The 20,833-nt window shown below is 44.5% G+C and overlaps 1 protein-coding gene across 5 annotated transcripts in view; it reads left to right on the forward strand.

The window, feature by feature from the left end:
* The first annotated feature begins 235 nt into the window (after positions 1-235).
* Positions 236-20,833, forward strand: part of RFLNA (refilin A) — a 53,580-nt gene continuing 32,982 nt past the window's right edge. The window contains exons 1-2 of one of the 5 annotated variants that reach the window (XM_061602890.1): positions 236-412; positions 4,085-4,463. In XM_061602890.1, coding sequence (XP_061458874.1) covers positions 4,245-4,463 — 219 coding nt within the window. In that variant the 5' untranslated portion in view covers positions 236-412; positions 4,085-4,244. Of the gene's footprint in view, positions 413-4,084; positions 4,464-5,838; positions 5,956-9,546; positions 9,645-13,350; positions 13,423-20,833 lie in introns of those variants that run through there. The other 4 variants (XM_061602891.1, XM_061602892.1, XM_061602893.1 and 1 more) reach the window with 4 other exon arrangements.

Raw genomic sequence — 20,833 nt, forward strand, 5'->3', positions numbered from 1 at the left:
CCAGGGGGGCTAAACAGCGAGAGAAGGGCGTGGGAGAATGGAGAAAGCGGCTAGACAAGGCAGAGAGGAGGGAGATGGAGGAGCCCCCTAGCGCCCCTGTGCCACAGCCAGCAGGCCCCAGAGCTCGCGGGGTGGGGGGGAGAGCAGGCAAGGAAACGGGCCGGCTCGATGGGAGTAGCAAGTAGGAGGGGTCTGGTTGGGGGGCCGGGCAAGGCTCTCCCTGGTGGCCGGAGATGGAGCGAATCCAGGCGGCAGCAGCCGCCGTGTCAGTTTAATAGCTCTCCCCGCCCGCTCGGAGCGCTCAGTCTTGCCCTGAGCCCGCCGGGCACGTCGTTGGAGGAGCCCAGCAGAGAAGAGAGACGCGTCGCCGCGCCTCGTCGAGGGGAACAAGCGGGGACTCGCTAGCAGAAACGTAAATGGCCGCTTTTGGGGTGGGGGGCTCGCCTGGATCGCCGTCGGCCTCCTTCCCTTCGGCCCAATCGTGGTTTGGGAGCGCTCCTGCCGCTTCGCCAAGCAGCCGCGACGGCTCCTTAGAGAGGCCACGCTTGGGTTCCGGGCGTTGCGGCGAGCGGGCGCGGAGCCCTTTTCCCCGTTTTGTTCGCTTGCTTGCGGAGAAAGGCGGGTGTGCGTGGAGAGACTCCGATTTGGGGAGAGATTGAAGAGAGACCCCCTTTCCCTTGGAGATCTCTCCCGCTCCGCATTCCCTTCCCAAACCTCCAGCGAGCGCGGGCGCTTGTTTCTCCAAGGGGCCTCTCTGCCGACGCGCGCGCGGGAGGGGCTGGGGGATTCGGAGGGGGGAGAAGAGTAGATCGCAGGATAGATTGGAGAAGATTGAAGTCCATCTGCGTTCTCCATGCCCGCACCCCCCCTAACAGTGTTTTTTCCCTTGCGGCCGCTCCGTGCGCTCTGCTCCGAAGGGATTTGGGTGAGGGAGGGGAGCAGCCTTGGGGGTTGTTGGTTTGGAGAGGTTTGGGTCACGTTCGGCTCTCCCAAGAGAGGGCCTTTGTTAGATTTATTTGTGTTTGGTGGACAAATCCTTCACCTAAATCTGCCCCTCTATTGGAAAAGATTGTACCCCTGTTAGAGATGAGGGAAGATACTGTATATTCACCTCTTTTCTTTTCTTTTGGGGTGGGGAAGGTCAGTGATTTTCCTGGGCTCCTGGAAAAAAGTTTAATAGTTATATTTGAGGTGAGGGTTAAATAAGCCACTCGCCTCACCCTCCCTAAGCTTACTTGGCTCTTTTAAGAAATAGGTACCAACTCCCCCCCCCATGGCTTTCCACAGTCTTTCAGTCTGATTTTTTCCCATAGAAAACCAACGTGTTCACCTTTTTAATTTGTCCAGACCTGGAGTTTGTTGAAATGCTCAGTTTTTGCTCTGTTGAACAATCGTGAGAATGCCTCACGTCCCTTATTTTAAAAATGACATGTCATTCATTGAGTGCAGTGCTAAGCTAAGACAGAGGAGTCCCTGTTCATAAAAGACCTGTTGTTCTAAGACTGAAATCCTACCTAAGCATTAAGTATTACAAACAACCACCACCGAAGAAGCATACCTTGCTTTTGAATTAGCAGGCATAGGATCAGACTGATAAGAAAGACTAGGGGTCAGGGAACAAGTGAAGAGTATAGCAGAAATTCATTTGAGACCGACTCTGTACACACCATACATTTAAAGCACATTTCCCACCCTCCCAAAAAAGCATCTTAGAAACTGTACTTCATTAAGTGTGCTGGGAATTGTCGCCCTGTGAGGGATAAACTACATTTCCCAATACTCTTTTTTTTTTGGAGGGAGGTTTAAATGTGCTTTAAATGTATGGTATATATGCAGCTGGTCTCTTTGATCCAGAGCTCTTGGAGGCCATCTCTTGGATCCAGAGTACCGTGGGACTGTTTGTATGCACTCCAGAGGGATTTGGTCAACAGGGCATCCTCTCCTACTTTTAAAAGATGGGCATTTGGAAAGGAAATCAGATAGGGAGAAGTGTTTCTCCTTCTCTCACAATGCCCTTGGGATCATCTGGTGAAGCTGGAAGGGTGGGTCAGGACAGACAAAAGGCAATACTTCTCACGCACAGTGTGTAATAATTTGTGGAACTCACAGCCACAACACATGGTGATGGCAGCCAACTTTAAAAGGCTTTGGAAGGAGGTCAGACAAGTTTATGGATGAGGGTAAGGCTATCAGTGGCTACTACTGATCATGATGGCTATATACTACCTCCAAGATGAGAAGCACCCAGCGGTGGCTGGTGCTCATTGGGACTGGTGGGGCAGAAGGCAGGGAGACCAGCAGTAGGTGGAGCCACAGCCAATGGCAGCCAGTGTCACGCTCTGGACTGGCTACGTCAGATAGCAGGTGGGAGGGGGGAGCTGGGTGAGGGCAGACTGAGGTCGTAATGGACTAACCTCCACTGGAAGCACCATGCATCTGAGAGCCAGTTGGCTGGTGACAACAGTGGGAGAAGGCAATTGTCCTCATGTCCCTCTTGTGGGCTTCCCAGAGGCATCTAGTTGGTCACTGTGGGAAACAAGATGCAAGACTAGATAGGCCTTTGCTCTGAGCAAGCAGGGCCCTTCTCATCTTAGCAAAAGTAGTTTGCAATATGGGGTTATTATTTTATGTATTTGTTATATTTATATACAACACTTTCTGCAAGAAACATAATGAATCTCCCCCACCCATTCTATCCACATAACAGCCCTATGAGGTAGGTTAGTTCAAGAAATAGTGGTTGGCCCAAGGTCACCCAATAAGCTTCGTAGCTTACTGAGGATTGAATCTCTTCTCCCCAGTTCTCATTCAACACTAGTTTGATTTACAGCGCAATCCTATACATGTTTATTCAGAAGTAAGTTCCACTCTGTTTAATTAGGCTCACTGCCAAGTAACTATGCATAAGATTGCAGCCCAAAAGCACAGTGCACGTCTCCTCAGAAGGAAACCTCACTGAGTTCAATGGAGCTTACTCCCAAAGCTGTAATCCTGTGCATATGGACCTAGGAATAAGCCTCATTGAACTCACTGGGGGCTTACATCTGAGTAAATATGTGCAGGATTGCAGTAGCTTGTTTTCAGTGTGTGTGTGTGTATGCACCTGCCATTTAAAGGAAACACCTTTAATACAAGACTATATAGTCTTATAGATCACAGCCTGCAGTTTTAGCAAAGTACATTTAAAAAATATTTTGCATATTTTATTGTACTTCCCAACAAAATATTCCTAAGGAAGAGAATAATAACATAATAGAATATAATAAAATCAGCAGAAAATCCATTTGAAAGAGCAGTGAGAAGCAGTGATTGAATATGCACCATCTACATCTGAATGCAAATCAATCACCCACTTTTATTGCATATTTCATGCACCCTCTGCCATTCACAGTAGGGGTCTAAAAACTCTGTTGCTGCATCTCTAACTTAGGAAGCTGCCTTATACCAGGTCAACATCTGTTGTTGCAGCTCTAATGTAGGAAGCTGCCTCACACTAGGTCAGAATGTGTGTCTGCCTAGCTCAGTGTTGTCTTGTTTGAGTGGCAGCAATTCCCCAGGGTCTTGGGTGGAAAAAGGTCTTCCCCATCTCCTGCCACCTGATCTGTTTAGCTGGAGGTGCCAGGAATCAAACCTGGAACCTTTCCATGCAGAGCAAGCGCTCTACCCCTGAGGTCCAGCTTGGGACATAGGAAGCTGCCTTCTACCAGGTCAGATCATTTGTCCATCTAGCTCAGGTCTTTGGCTCTCCAGATGTTGCTGAGCTACAACTCCCATCAGCCCCAGCAAGCCTGACCAACGGCCAGGGATGATGGGAGTAGTAGTTCAGTGACATCTGGAGGGCCAGAGGTTCCCCACACCTGATCAAGGCCAGCTAGCAGTGGCTCTTCAGGGTCTTAAGCAAAAAAAAAAGGGGGGGGGCTTTCCCAGCCCTACCTGGAATTGAACCTGGGACCTTCTGCGTGCAAAATATGTGTTCTGCTCTGCTGCTGACTTATGCCCCTTGATCCTCCTGCTTCTCTCCCTTCTTCACCTTCATTTTTCACATCAGTGAGGAACGGGCTCTTTATATCTTCTCTCTCTGCAGCTGGAGCAGCAGGAGCCAGCCCCGAGTCACGAGGGGCGACGGGAGCACAGGGGGCGGGCTGGCACATCCCCTGCATGTGCCACTTCCCTTTGCCTCCTGACAGGAGGAGGTGGCTTTCCCTCTGCTCGGCAGCCTTCGCCCTCGCTTCCTCGCCCCAGTCATGGTGGGTCACCTGCAGCTGCAAGGAATGGAAGACAGCCTAAAAGAGAAGAACCGGGAAGGTTTGCTGGATAGCCCGGACTCGGGGCTGCCCCCCAGCCCTAGCCCACCTTTCTACTCCTTGTCTCCAGGCATCATTGAAAACAGAGCTGGGGGCAGCAGCTCTGCCACGGACATCCTGGGACATGGGCACAGGAAGGATGGCAAAGAAGGGAAAGTGGTAAGAGTCTTTCCTTTGCCTCTTAAGGTTCCAGGCAGTGAACGGCTTGGGTTGTGTGTCTGTGTGTGTGTGTGATTGCCCCCACTGATCAAACCAGCGACTCTGGTTGGGAGAGTGGCCTCTTTGGAAACCATTCTCTCTTGAGTACTTATATGCAGTGAGAGGATCGGTCCATCTAGTTCAGCATCGTTTACATTGACTTAGGGATGTCACAGAATTCTGACAAAAACAAAACAGGAGCAGAAATTGTCAATCTTTGCTCATTGGTGCTATGTCTGGAACAGAAATCAATCTAGTAAGTATTTGCTTTCAGCCCGCAAATGATATGTAATTAATTACATGCCCCCCCTGCCCCCACATTTGCATTGTGTTTCCTTTGCATTGAAATGTAATTAATTAGGTATATTATGTAAGTTATGTAATTTCACCACAGAAGACAGTGAGACAAAAAATGTAGTTTTGGGCAGAAGACAAACTGCAGCAGAATGGAAACAGCTGTATGCGATGAATACAGGGCTGAATGAAAAACAATGCCTTTCTTACATCCCTACAGTAACTGGCAGTGGCTTTGCAGGGTTTCAGGCAGGGGACATTCCCAGCCCTACTGGAGTTGCTGGGGATGGAACCTGAGACCTTCTGCATGCAGAGCATGTGCTCTATACTGAGCAGTGGCCCCTTCTCACTGTATAAAACCATGCTATATCTCAAGCTGTTTGTTTGGGCAGGGATGCCCTGTTGTGACCCTAAAAGACTAGCCAAGCGTTCTGTGCAGTTCCAGAGTTTGCTACCATACTACATTAATGAAGATGGCTCACTAATGTCATCTGAATGTTTTCATCTGTCCACAAAAGTTCCTAGCCCATGTACACCAGCTATTAATTTGTAGTTCACCAATGGGCTAACAGAAAAAAGGGTTTCCTTGTCATTGTCACCTGGACTTGATTTTTACTCACTCCAGGTAATCAGGCAAGTGGTTATGAACTGTTGTGCGTTGTACATTTATTCAAAGTGGCATTGACAGACCTTCTAGGAAGTTAAAAGATTAAAAAGCTTTTTAAGGAAAGTTAGATTATTTTGCTCTAACAAAGACTGTAATGAGTTGCTGAAGTTTGTTTTCCAAAATAAATCACTATGGAAGCTGATAATACCTTAGGGGAGTGTTTTGCTGGTTGAACCACTAAGGAATAAAAGAGAAGCACTTCATTAGTTTCAGAGCTGAGTAGCAGGCGCGGTGAAATTTCCTGGTTGCTGGGGCACCCAAAAATTTAATGTGATATTGCTAGTCTTGAGGAATTGGAGAAAATTATTTATTTAATTATTGGCATGTAAACATTCTGTGCCAGCTCTTAGAAATGAGAATATATTGTCCTTGCAGAACAAGAATGCGTGTATGGGGGGATGATGCATAATGAATGTGACACACCTACAATGCAATTCTGTGAATGGTTACTCAGAAGTAAGTCTCACTGTATTCAGTGGGGCTTATTCCCAGGTAAGTGTGTGTACGACTGCAGCCCTGTCCTACTTTGTTATTGGGAAATTACTCCATTGAGTTCTGCGGTTTTCAGGAACTGCAGAGTAAGGTGTTGGATGTGGAACGCAGCTTCCTGAGAATATGAATATGTCACGTTTTCAAGGTTCTAGCCCTTATGTTATGGAAATGATTTTAAAAGCATGAGGGCAATGTCTGGAGATACATTTCAAAAGTCAGAGCAGTGGCAGGATTACCTCTTAATGAGTGATTAGGTAGAATCCCTGCCTCCATGCTTTTCTTCTAGAAAGGTCTTGAAACATACTGGTCTTTTTAAATGAAAGATGAACATTTAGGGAAAGGCCACAAGGGGTGCTGACCCCCACCTGGGCTATGATCCTGAGTCAAGGTGGTTCTGAAAATAAATCAAGAGTTACCTAGCACCTTTACACCTCATAAAAAGAGTTTGGATGGGATTTCTAGTGTAGTCAATAATTCAGGAAAGTTGTGAGCACTAAAAAAAAATAGCATTATGCTAGCCTTCTTTATTGTCGAGTTGCGGATAAAAAGTTGGAGGCAGTACTATCAGCTGAAGGCTTTGAGACAGAGAGGCAGCATGAGAAGCTAAGAACATAGTAAGAGTCCTGGCAAAAATTAAATAAGGAGAGGTTTTTCTCCATTTCTCATAAAACTAGAATAACTAGAATATTACTAAAATAAAGTTAGCATGTTATTTTTTATTCTTTCTCTGTCACTTTCCACACACAAAAAAGTCTCAAAGCAACCTATAGACCCACAAAGCACACAAAACTTGCAAACATTTAAAAACAACTGCATAAACAATAAGAGAACATTTTACTAAAAGTGTTCGTCCAACAACACTATAAAAATGATGACTCCTACCCCACCCTACTGAAGGCTGAGCACCACTACAGTCTAGGAAATATGCTGTGGAGTGATCCTAATTAACAACCAAAAGTCTGGGTAAACAGGTGTCTTAAAAGCAGACAATGGTGGTGCCATGAATGTGGAGGCACCACTGACAAGCCCCGTTCTTGTGTTGCCATCCTTCATACATCCCTAGGAGGTGTGTAGGAAGAAGAGCTTCTGTTGACCATCAACAAGGTCAAGGTAGGCTCAGATGACTAGTGGGAGATAAAAGGAAGTAGTTCTTCACACAGTGCATAATTAAAATTATGGAATTCACTTCTGCAAGGTGTTGATGGCCACCAACCTAGATGGCTTCAATGTGGGATTAGACAAATTCAAGGAGGAGGAGGAGGAGGAAGCTATCACTGGCTGCTAGTTGCTTTTAATTTGTCTTCTAGCTCATTCATTCTTTTGGAAGGCCAGAGCAGCTTAGGTGTGGCTCCCTGGAAGCAACCCTTCCATGTCCTGGGCAGGCTGAGACCTGCTTAGCTTTTTTTTTTTTTTGGCAACAACCAAAAGTCTGGATAAACAGTGAACAGCATCAGATCTTCAAATTAGTCCACACTTTTTTATTTTAGTTCCCCCCCCCGTTCTATCCCTTCCCTAAAGGGCCCTCATCCCTAAACCAAGGAGGTATTGATTTATTTCACAGCAGCCTCATATCCGGTATTGCTCAAGAATTCTAAGAAATCAACAAATCAGCGCAGTTTTGAAATCAGTGGTTACAATAAGTGCAGTTTTGAAAGGTTCAGCCTGCTATCTCGATTCAAAATGTTGTCCAACTGCATCCAAACATAGACAAAACCTGCTCCTTGATCTCAGGAACTATCTTGTAAAATTTGGTTACAGTATCTTAAGAAGTTCCCAAGTGCATCACAAACAACTTTCCAAAATACACAGTCGATTATTCTATTTTATATCCCTGTTTTCCTCCAAGGTGCTCAAAGTGGCATATATGATTCTAACCTCCCTCCTCTATCCTCACAACAACTCTGTGATGTAGGTTAGGCTGAGAGACTATGACAGAGCCAAGGTGATCCAGTGACCTTCATGGCTGAGTGGAGATTTGAACCCTGGTCTCCCATGTCCTAGCCCAATGCCCCAACTTCTACACCACACTGGCTAGTTAGACTCCATGCCCCTTTGGCCACCTCCCTAAAAAAAACCCCACAACTAACAATGAGCCATTTGTATGCAATGACTTGCATGTGATGCTATCACCCAAGCTGTAGCCTTTGAAACACAGGCCAATGGGCCTTGGATGCTGACTCGTAAACCGTGTCTGAGCAAGGAACAGCCTTGCAGGGCAGAAAATCTGAAACCATCTACAGGGCCTGATAATGGAGAGCCTGGAAATTCAGCTGTGGGTGCCAGCCCAGCATGTGCTCTTTTCTTGGCTGCAGCTGCTGCCACAGGCCTCCCTTCACCCATCGCCAGGTGATGGCAAAGGTTCCACTGTTTTGGATTTAAAATAGCTTCTGTAGGCATAAGCCAGTGTAAAAACAGAGCCCAGAATCTCTTGCAGGAGTCGTCTCTCACTTCTGGATGTAGGTTCACAGGTCTCAACAGTTTCATTGGCTTACTTAGATAACATTTCTATCCTGGTTTTCCATTATTTACAAACTGGATCTGCAGGAAATTGTAGCAGTGCAGAGCACTGCTGTTCAGTGTGCTAGCCAGCCAGGCAGCCTTGTCCTCTTCCAGGAGATTCCATTATATTCCTAAACCCTTTTCTTTTTCCTTTCCACCAGCAACTGGCATTCAGCATTCTCAGGAGCCACAGAACTTTTTAAGGTTCTCATCAGGCTGTTTCAGGGCATGGGTTTACCCACATTGGGTTGTATCAACTAAGTCCTACTCAAAATGGATCCACTGAAATTAATGGGCCTAAGTTAGTCATGCCCATTAACTTCAGTGTGTTGTATTCAATGTAGAACTAAGGTGACTATTCCATCAGTGCAAGGCCTTCTCTTTATGCAGCAGAACATTCTTCCTCTTCCCTTGCACCCCCTAAATCTGTTCTGGGTTTTCTCCCAACCCTCTAGAGCAGATTTGGGAATGGCGCAGGGCGTGCGTTCAGGGTTAATTGGGGAAAATCCTTTTGGACTAGTGCTAATCCTTGTACTGGCACAATAATTTAGTTGGATTCCACTCAATGGTCGTTTCATTCATTGACGATCACTCGTGGCTGAGTAAGATTGTCTTCCAAGATAAGGTCTTTAACAGTGGGTCTGTAATTTTGGATCCACACAGCCTCCCACAGTGAGGACGTAGGTTTCCAGATGGAAGATGGTCGCGATGAGGATTTGTTTGACGTGCCTTCCGCTTAGCTCGTTTGTCCCGTTCACCCTGTATTTATGCTTCTTCAAAGTCCACAGCACCTTTGATAATAGCTGACCTCCATTTGGGATGTTCATGGGCCAAGACTTCCCAGTTGTCGATGTTCATGTTACATTTTTTTTAGATTCGCTTTAAGAACATCTTTAAACCTCTTTTGCTGTCCACCGATATTCCATTTTCCATCCTTAAGTTGGGAGTAAAGTAGCTGCTTTGGAAGACTGTGATTAGGTATTTGAACAACATGGCTGGTCCAGCAAAGTTGGTGTTGAAGGATCATTGTTTCAACACTGGTAGTCTTTGCTTCTTCCAAAACACTAACATTAGTCCATCTGTCTTCCCAAGTAATTTGCAGAATTTTCCGGAGGCAGCGTTGGTGGAATCTTTCAAGAAGTTGGGAGTGGCGTTTATAAATGGTCCATGTTTCACAGGCATACAGTAAGGTTGGTAGTACAATGGCTTTGTAAATAAGCATTTTGGTCTCCCTGTGAATATTCCGATCCTCAAACACTCTACGCTTCATTCGGGAGAATGCGGCACTCGCAGAGCTGAGACGATGTTGAATTTCAGCATCGATGTCAGCTTTTACAGAGAGATGGCTGCCGAGATAGGGGAAGTGATCAACGTTCTCCAACATCACACCATTAAGCTGGATTGATGGTGCTACAGAGGGACTAGTTCGCACCTGTTGATGAAGCACTTTTTAATATTAAGTGAGAGCCCAAGCTTTCCATATGCTTCTGCAAAGACATTTAGAATAGATTGAAGATCTTTCTCTGAATGTGCAGAGACTACATTATCATCAGCATATTGAAGTTCTATGACAGAGGTTGACATTACCTTACGTTTTGCTTTCAACCTACTGAGATTAACAAGCTTTCCATCTGTTCGATATATGATTTCCACACCAGTAGGAAGTTTCCCCTCAATAAGGTGTAGAATCATAGCAATGAAGATAGCAAATAAGGTAGGAGCAATGACGCATCCCTGTTTTACCCCTGATCCGACTCTGAATGGATCGCTCTGAAAGCCATTGGTCAATGGCTTGTCAATGGATGTACTCTGAGTGAGACTAGAATTGGATACAACCCTTCGGTTTTTCCTCCTCTAAAGGTTATTTCTAGGGGTGGAATTTGCCTACCGCCAATCTGCCCCATGCCCACCCACCAATGCGTGGAATGATAGAGTGAAGGCTGCAGCAATTGCCTCCCTGAGCAGGGCCAGACGGCAGAGGAGGAGGAAGAAAAGGAGGCACCACCCTAAAAGGCAAGCAACAAGCCTGGGTGGACAAAAAATCTGCTTCGTTCTGACTGTGGGGTGGCGTCTCCTCTTCCTCCTCTGCGGTCTGGCCTGCTGGGAAGGCTGTTGCTGTGGCCTCCGCTCTGTCATTCTACCCAGGGGTGGGGGTGGGCTCCTCTCCTGCTTCCTCGTTTTCCATGGTGTCGTAGGTGGGCAGGCATCAGGCAGATAGGTGGCACAAAGGTGCTGCAAAATTGCAGTGCCTTGCATTTTGCAGTGCCTTTCACCCATATTTTTGAGCCCAAGGACTGAGAGAGATGAATGTGTATGAGATTCCTACCCAAACTTTAACAGGGCCTTTGCTGTTGATATAAAGCCACCCTCTCTGGAAACCAAGGTCAACCTTCCCCAGGTGAGGCAGTGAGCTTTTCTGCCTGATTGGCATAACCCTGTCCCCCTCTTGACACTATACTGTCACATGACATAATTACATCACACCACAGGGCAGCACATCAAGAATCTGGTGTGACCCTCCTAGACAGAGATGTAAAATTTCTGGACATTTTGAAGTCATGGGGAAAAAAATACTTGGGTTTTTCCTAGTGGGGTTCAGGGGGAAAAATGGAAATATGCAAGAATTTTTTAGCACCCTTTCCAGATCAAAAGTCACTTAGTTACTTTAGGACAGAGCTTGGAAAAGTTACTTTTTTGAACTACAACTCCTATCAGGCCAATCTAGTGGCCATGCTGGCTGGGGCTGATGGGAGTTGTAGTTTTAAAAAGTAACTTTTCCAAGCTCTGCTTTAGGAGCAGGCAAAAGAACAGTAAAAATAGAGAAACCATCAACACTATATATATTTATTCAATTTATATCCCACCTTCCAAAAAAACCCAAGGTGGCAAACACAAGCAATAAAACATCTAAAATCATATTTTAAAGGTGAAACAAAGAACACGATTGTGTATTCTGAATATTATTATATCTCCTCCAGTCCTTGACAGTGTCAAGCACTAATTTCCATGGAAAGAGCTGAGAGAAAGACAAGGTGAGGGAACCAAGGCTCAATGAATACTGCGTGACATTTAATCTGTCCCTTTTCTCTGTCCCTCTGTCAGCGTCTGTTTTTTGTGTTGCTCCGTACTTTCTCCCACTCCCTTTGAGGCCTAGTCAAGAGGGCAGAAACGGGTCCACGCATGGCGATGCCAACATGAGGAAGCCCACAAGCCAAGAGGGCCCTGAATCCTCCTTTTCTTGGGTCAATGGCAGTGCTTCCTAGAGGCAGGCAGGCATCTTGCGCTTGCCTTGGAGAGTTGTACTCTCAGCGTGCCACTCAGGACTTGCTTCTCCTCAGTGGCCAGGAATTATAATCTCATAATGGACGTAGTCTTTCTTGACTCTTCCTGTTACAGTAATTGGTTTTTGAAATCATTTGGGGTGAGGGAGGAAATATATGAACACTTTGTCTTAAACATTTTGTTCATGTCTCTAAAAGCATTTCATAATCCATTTTTTCCAGTTTTTCGGGGGGAAGTGGCTTTGAAAAAAAGTTTACCCCCATTTTTTTTCTGAGCCTTCACACCTCTACTTCTAGATCATTTTACTGCTAAAGCTTCTCATGGTAGTCAAGCAGTTTCTCGCTCTCATGAGACATGAGTACTATGCTTTATATAATGTGCGTTAATGCACAGGAAATAGAATAAATACAGCAGGGCCCTCCAGGGCCAATGTACTTTTAGTTGGTCAGCGCATAACTGCAAAATTGGGTAAAATGCTATATCTTTAATGAAAGTTGTCCCAATGCAACTATCAAGAATAAAAGTTGGGTTGTACAGAAATGGACTCAAAGAAGAATCCAAATGCTTCTGCAGATTATGGTCAAAGACGAAGGCTGCAATCCAGTACATGACTACTCAGAAATAAGATCCATTGGGTTCAATGGGACTTATTCCCAGGTAAGTATGTATTGGATTGCAGCCTAAGTTGGGAAAAAAATAAAAAAGTGAAATGCTTCTAAATGCAGTACAACTTTAATCCATTGTTAAAATATAAAAATTATAGTAAAAACAGATAAAATCCTTATATGACCAATAGATGAAAACAAAAGTTGTGGGTCTTCGTTAGTAGTCAGAAGGAAACTACTACATGCAACTTGGTGATGGAGAATTGGTCCACTACGGGGAAGGGCTGTAGCTCAGTGGTAAAGCATCCACTTTGCATGCAGAAGGTCCCAGGTTCAATCCCGGGCATCTCCAGGTAGGACTGGGAGAGACTCCTGCCTGAAACCCTGGAGAGCTGCTGCCAGTCAGTGTAGATAATACTGAGGTAGATGGCCCAATGGGTCTGACTCAGTATAAGGCAGGCTCCCAAGGTCCTTTGTTAGCCTGTCTAAATGATGCGGTGAGCTGGCCACTCATATTACTCTTGACTATGAGATTACTATGCACTAGTGGTATAGGCAGAGCTTGGAAAAGTTACTTTTTTGAACTACAACTCCCATCAGCCCAATCCAGTGGCCATGCTGGCTGCAGGGCTGATGAGAGTTGTAGTTTAAAAAAGTAACATTTCCAAGCTCTGGAGAAGTTGCAGTATGTTTTGTAGAGGAAGTTGCATTATGGTGGCAAGATTGAAGCTCTTGGCTCACTCTGTCTTTTCTGAATCGGTGTTTCAAGCATTATTTACTGATTGATTGATTTCTTTCAGAGCTTGGAAAAGTTACTTTTTTTGAACTACAACTCCCATCAGCCCCATCCAGCATGGCCAGTGGATTGGGCTGATGGGAGTTGTAGTTCAAAAAAGTAACTTTTCCAAGCTCTGATTTCTTTATATCCCACCTTTCCTCCAAGGAGCTCAAGGTGGTGTACATGGTTCTCTCCTTCCCATTTTATCCTCACAACAACCCTGTGAGGTACTTAAGCTGAGAGGCAGTGAGTAGCCCAAGTGAGCTTCATGGCTGAATGGGGATTCAAACCCTGCTCTCCCAGGTCATAGTCCAACACCTTAGCCATTACACTGGAGCAGACCTGTTCTCTCTTGCTTCAGAGGGCAGTACTAGAATTAATGGTGGAAATGGCAAGAAAGCAGATTTGGGCTAAATGTTAGCAGAGGCTTGCTAATGATAAGAGCAATTTGACAGTGAGGAGGTTCCTTTGCAGGAAGTATTTAAGCAGGGGTTGGATAGCCATCATTTAGGGATGCTATATTATCATGCATTGTAGAGTCAACGGGGCTAGACTAGATGATCTCCAAGATGCCTTCCAAATTCTTTAGGCTGTATCTAATTTAGTTTTACTCAGAGCCCATTGAAATGGATGAACCTCAGCTATTAATTTAATTTATTTAATTTATTTAAATGAGTTTACTCTTGAGTAGGATTAACTTTGGATACAACCCAATGGGTGGTATTCAACTCTAGTCCTCCTCAGAATAAGCCCATTGAAGTGAATGCACACAATTTACTTAAGTTCATTAATTTCAGTGGGTCTACTCTGAGTAGGGCTCAGTTGAATGTAACCCTTTGATCTCAAGAGTGTGGGGAAGTGCTGGAATCTTGACTTCCTTTTTAAAAAAAAGTTTCTGGCTCTCATGGTTGCAGAGAAAAGCTTGAAAATAGGAAGATAGTCTCTGCTAAGTGTGCAGGAGTTAGAAGGGTTTTGGGCAAGCTTCCAGTGGGTCAGGGTGGAGTGTCTGTGCCTGGCACAGCTGTCTCTCCCCGGCCCTTATCCTCCCGTGGTGCCTCCCTCCAACCTTGCCAAAAATGAGTCAAATTCTGCAAAACCCCAGCAAGAATATCTTATGCATTATAAGTTAACTTTAACGAAAATTTGCTTGGCTTTCCATAATTTATTCTGAGTGGTGCGTTTGTGTTTCCTTGGCATGGATTTCAGATTCTTTGGGATCGGCTTTGGATACTTTCTTTGGCCAGAAGTATGCACAGTTCTGGCGTTGCTAGAATTTTGGGACTTCGCCTGTTTGTGGTTATTGAAAATACCAGTGGCGGTTTTGCTTCAGAAATACATATATCCTTTTCGGTGGGTGCATGTGTGTGTTAACTCACCTAGACTAGCCAGACTCCAAATCTGAAAACTTGCAGCCTGCCACCTGGAGGTCCTCTAGAGTCTGGGCTGGGTGTTAGGTCCTTTTTCCTTTTTAAGTGTGTCATGCTTGGAGATCAGCTGGTTAAAATCCAGAGCATGATTAAAAGGTAAGCTACTAGCATTCAAGGGAGAAGAAAAACTGTTGTTTCCTGCTGCAGCTGATTGCTTGGTGTGCTGGTCTTTTCTCATTGCAGCCACTTTGTCTCTCTCCTTGTTTTTGGCTGCTAAAGAGAGAAGATCAGGATATTTTGGGATTTCACAACCAGCTCTCTCTATGCTGGCAGCTGAATGAGTAGGAAGCATATTAAAAAAAGAAAAGTCAGGTGGTGGAAAATGAAGGGAAACATTAGGAGGTCTTTTCAATTATCAGGTTAGTACTATACTGCAGTGGAACAGGCTACAGAAGATGTTTGTGAAGCCTTGCAGATAAGTCTGAACAAGTTGCTATCTCCTGAGAATTGTCCTAGTCCACCTGCCTTGGTCTAAAACAGAGGTTCTCAAACAATGGCCCACAAGTTGCATTCAGGTGGTTCACTGAAAAATATTTTTTTAAAAAAATATTTGTTGTTATGTGCCTTCAAGTCGACTACAACTTATGGTGACCCTATGAATCAGCGACCTCCAGTAGCGTCTGTCGTGAACCGCCCTGTTCAGATCTTGTAAGTTCAGGTCTATGGCTTCCTTTATGGAATCAATCCATCTCTTGTTTGGCCTTCTTCTTTTTCTACTCCCTTCTGTTTTTCCCAGCATTATTGTCTTTTCTAGTGAATCATGTCTTCTCATGATGTGTCCAAAGTATGATAACCTCAGTTTCATCATTTTAGCTTCTAGTGATAGTTCTGGTTTAATTTGTTCTAACACCCAATTATTTGTCTTTTTCGCAGTCCATGGTATGCGCAAAGCTCTCCAACACATTTCAAATGAGTTTATTTTTCTCTTATCCACTTTTTTCACTGTCCAACTTTCATATCCTTTTCACTGTCCAACTTTCATATCCATACATAGAAATCAGGAATACCATGATCCGAATGATCCTGACTTTGGTGTTCAGTGATATATCTTTGCATTTGAGGACCTTTTCTAGTTCTCTCATAGCTGCCCTCCCCAGTCCTAGCCTTCTTCTGATTTCTTGACTATTGTCTGCATTTTGGTTAATGACTGTGCCGAGGTATTGACGATACTTGACAAGTTCAATGTCCTCATTGTCAGCTTTAAAGTTACATAAATCTTCTGTTGTCATTACTTTAGTCTTTTTGACTTTCAGCTGTAGTCCTGCTTTTGTGCTTTCCTCTTTAACTTTAGTCAGCATTCGTTTTAAATCATTACTGGTTTCTGCTAGTAGTATGGTATCATCTGCATATCTTAAATTATTGATATTTTTCCTTCCAATTTTCACACCATTTATTTATTTATTATTTGATTTATATCCCGCCCTTCCTCCCAGCAGGAGCCCATTCACCTTGGTCCAATCCCGCTTTCCTTATGATATGTCCTGCGTATAGATTAAATAAATAGGGTGATAAAATACACCCCTGTCTCACACCCTTTCCAATGGGGAACCAATCCGTTTCTCCATATTCTGTCCTTACAGTAGTCTCTTGTCCAGAGTATAGGTTGTACATCAGGACAATGAGATGCTGTGGCACCCCCATTTCTTTTAAAGCATTCCATAGTTTTTCATGATCTACACAGTCAAAGTCTTTGGTGTAATCTGTAAAGCACAGGGTGATTTTCTTCTGAAATTATTAGTTGCTTTTTTTTCAGAATGAAACTCAAAGCAATTCAGAAAGAAATCAGAAAAAAATGTTCAAAAATAAAGGTCATAAACAAACATATATCAAGCAGGTTGTGGAACAGTTTATATGCTTTGACTTAGATCAAAAGTGTATTTTGTGGCCTGGCCAAGAGCTCCTGCAAGTTGTAAGTAGTCCATGGAGAAGAAAAAAGTTTGAGAACCACTGGTCTAAAAGAAATAAAAAACCAACTTCCATACCTAGGCCGCAATCCAATACATGTCTACTCAGAAGTAAGTTCCCTTGGGTTCAGTGGAACTTACTCTGAGGTAAGTGCGTATTGGATTGTAGCCCTAGTCACCTGTAGCAGACATTTGCTCACCACAGGTAACTAGGCAAGTGGCTATTTACAAGAATGGGCTTATTCTGACATTCAAATCTATGCTGAGTGAGCTGCTGACCCCATCCTTTGACCTCTGTGTATTCAGGGGGAGGACAGACACACACACAGAGGGAGGGTTTATATTTATTGCCACTTTTTTCTTTTCTTTTTTAAATTGACAGCTGGTATTGCACAGTGGGGAGGAGAGCCTGGCTGGGAGTCCAGAGTCTGTGAGTTCAAATCCCCGCTCGTGTCTCCTGGGTATCAAGGGCCTGCTAAAGATCATCCCCACAGGGAGTGGCTCAGGGGTTACGTGCCCTGCCACCTGTGCAGCCGTGGGCAAGCTGCAAAGTCCCAAGGAGCCCAGTTGCCCCCCAGCTGGCAGTTGCAGACAAGGAAGGGGCTGGCTTGTGCAGCTGTGGCAAGCTGAGCAGTAATAATAATTGTTGTTGTTTAATAATAATAATAATAATAATAATAATAATAATAATAATAATAATAATAATAATACACTTGGATGCAAATAGGCCCCCATACATTTAAAGCACTGTCATATCACTTTAAACAGTCCTGGCTTCCTCCACAGAATCCTGGGGACTGTCGTTTGTGAAGGGTCCTGAGAGGTCCTAGGAAGCCCCTCTTCCCCTCACAGAGCTACAATTCCCTGAGGTCCCTAGGGTGAGGGTCGATTGCAAAACCACAGTGGGCCTTAGGGTGTTGTGCAATCCCAATCGTATGTATGGTTTTTGTGCATAAGGCCCTGTTCTCATCTCCTGAAGAAAGTCTGGAGGTCAGGGATGAGGCCACTGGGCACAGTCAGCCTCCTCTCTCTGTGTATGTTCAGTCAGATCTGAAGGAGAGAGTTGGGCCTTGTGTTTTTCTGTCATCTCTTTCTCTCTGTTTGTCGACACACGATTAAGCAAACATCTTTATGGGTTTCCTTATGCCATGGGGACAGATTGGACAGCTTAGTAATGCCAAAAGGTTCAAGGGGTGGAGCAACTCCGCAATAAGGAAAGATTACAACATTTGAGGCTTTTTGCTTTAGAGACAAGATGAGTAAGAGGAGACATGATAGAAGTGTATGAAATTACACATGGCATGGAGAAAGTAGATAGAGAAATGTTTTTCTCCGTCTCTCATAACACTAGAACTCATGGACATTGAATGAAGCTGAATATTGGAAGATTCAGGACAGACAAAAGAAAGGACTTCTGCATGTAGCTCATAATTAAATTATGGAAGTCGCTCCCACAAGAAGCAGAGATGACCACTAACTTGGATGGCTTTAAAAGAGGATTAGACAAATTCAGGGAGGATAAGCCTGTCAGGATGCTTCTGAATTCCAGTTGTATTTCTAGAAACTGCAAGAAGGCAGAGTGCTGTTGTACTGAGGTCTTGCTTGTGGGCTTCCGATAGGCATCTGGTTGGCCACTGTGAGACCAGGATGCTGGACTAGATGGACCACTTGTCTGATCCAGCAGGCTCTTCTTACGTTCAACTCAAAGAGAAAAAAGCCAGTATCCTCTCGGCAGTCTTGCAATGTATTGCATCTTGCATAATTTTGTCAGTTCATAACTCAGTTGTGTGTTTTTAGCAAGCAGAGGCGATAGCTACTTGGTGAATAAAATTTGCTATGTTGCATTTTTCATTTTACAGCTTCCTCTTACTCCTTGCATTGTACTGAGAGGGTGAAATAACTTGTTTGGTTTTTCTTCTGCTTGCAATATTTCTTTTTTTAAAGATAATTAGAAGCAGAAGGAAAAACACCTCCTCTTAGCCCTTTTCCCTGGCCCAGCAGTAATATGTAACTGATTGGTGCTTCTAATCAGAATGCTTCATCAATATGCTTTGCAAAACTCCATGATATGTTTTGTTTTCTGTTTTAATTGCGGCCTTCCCTTGAGAAAGGCAACTGTGTGCCTCTTGCAGGTTTGTATGCCAGTGATCCCTACTTGAATCCTAACAAGGCTGTTATCCAGCAAATCATCCTTTGCAAAGCACCACACATACTGCAGAACAGTTTCAAAATTAGAAGTCCAAAGTCAAAATTAATACTGTTTTTAACAGTGGGGAACATAGGAAGCTGCTTTATGCCCAATCAGACCGTTGGTCCATTTGGCTCAACACTGTCTACACTGACAGGTAGCAGCTTTCCAGGGTTCCAGCCAGGGAAGGATCTTTCTCATCACATCCTTCTTGACCCTTTTCACTGGAGATGCCAGGAACCTTTTGTGTGCAGAGCATCTGCTCTGCCACTGAGCTACAAGCCTTTCTGGTGGGGAATTGCTGAGCAAACTTTTAATTAAGTTTTTAAACTGCTTTAAAAAGGAAAATATCAGGGGTGGCCCTTCCATTAGGCAAGCTGAGTCAATTGCCTCAGGCGGCAAGATTTGCTTACCTGTTGTCCTGTTGTCCAGCTGCTGCCACCACCTGCCCAGCGCTTGCTTTTTTCCCATGCCCTGCTCTGAGGAAGGAGGCATATTGGGTCAGGAGAGACCTTGTGCTTCTGCTGCTTTTCCACTGAAACTAGAAGGTGGCTTTTAAAAGTATCATAGAATCATAGAATAGTAGAGTTGGAAGGGGCCTATAAGGCCAACAAGTCCAACCCCCCGCTCAATGCAGGAATCCAAATCAAAGCATTCCCGACAGATGGCTGTCTAGCTGCCTCTGCAATGCCTCCAGTTTTGGAGAGCCCTCTACATCTCTACGTAGTTGGTTCCATTGTCGTATGGCTCTAACAGTTAGGAAGGTTTTCCTGATGTTCAGTCGATATCTGGCTTCCTGCAGCTTGAGCCCATTATTCCGTGTCCTGCACTCTGGGACGATCAAGAAGAGATCCCAGTCCTCCTCTGTGTGACAAGCTTTCATGTACTTGAAGAGTGCTATCATATCTCCCCTCAGTCTTCTCAAGGCTAAACATGCCCAGTTCTTTCAGTCTCTCCTCATAGGGCTTTGTGTCCAGTCCTCTGATCATCCTTGTTGCCCTCCTCTGAACCTGTTCCAGTTTCTCTGCATGCTTCTTGAATTGCGGAGACCAGAACTGGACGCAGTACTCAAGATGAGGCCTAACCAGTGCTGAATAGAGGGGAACTAATACTTCACGTGATTTGGAAACTATACTTCTGTTAATGCAGCCTAAAACAGCATTTGCCTTTTTTGCAGCCACATCGCACTGTTGGCTCATATTCAGCTTGTGATCAACGACAATTATAAGATCAATGTATGCCTGTTGAATTTCATTCTGTTGTTTTCAGCTCAATGCTTATCAAGCTTATCAAGGTCCCTTTGAATTTTGTTTCTGTCTTCCACGGTATTAGCTGTGCCTCCCAATTTTGTATCATCTGCAAATTTGATAAGCATGCTCTGTACCTTCTCATCCAAGTCGTTAATAAAAATGTTGAAGAGCACTGGGCCCAGGACCGAGCCCTGTGGTACCCCACTCGTTACTTCCGCCTAGTTGGAGAAGGAACCATTGATAAGCACTCTTTGAGTACGATTCCGTAGCCAACAGTGGATCCACCTGATAGTTGTTCCATCCAGCCCACATTTAGCTAGCTTGCTAATCAGAATATCATGGGGCACTTTGTCAAAAGCTTTGGTGAAGTCGAGATATATTATGTTCACAGCATTTCCACAGTCTACAAGGGAGGTTACACGATCAAAAAATGAGATAATATTAGTTTGGCAGGATTTGTTCCTGATAAATCCATGTTGACTCCTAGTAATCACTGCATTGTTTTCAAGGTGCTTACAGACTGACTGCTTTAGAATCTGCTCCAGAGTTTTTCCAGGGATTGATATTAGGCTGACTGGTCTGTAGTTCCTTGGTTCCTCCTTTTTGCCCTTTTTGAAGATAGGGACAACATTAGCTCTCCTCCAGTCATCCAGCACTTCACCAGTCCTCCATGATTTCACAAAGATAATAGACAGCGGTTCTGCGAGTTCTTCAGCCAGTTCCTTTAGTACTCTAGGATGCAGTTTATTGGGCCCTGCCGATTTGAACTTGTTCAAAGTAATTAGGTATTCCTTGACCGTTTGTCTATCAATCTCAAGCTCCAATCCTGCCCCTTCTACTTCGTGTTTCCCGGGAGGGTCATAGACCCTTTTTTGGGAGAAGGCTGAGCCAAAGTAGGAATTGAGGACTTCTGCCTTTTCTTTGTCGTCTGTTATCATTTTGCCT

The sequence above is a fragment of the Rhineura floridana genome, chromosome 19 (genome assembly GCF_030035675.1).
Source record: "Rhineura floridana isolate rRhiFlo1 chromosome 19, rRhiFlo1.hap2, whole genome shotgun sequence".
Lineage (NCBI taxonomy): Eukaryota > Metazoa > Chordata > Lepidosauria > Squamata > Rhineuridae > Rhineura > Rhineura floridana.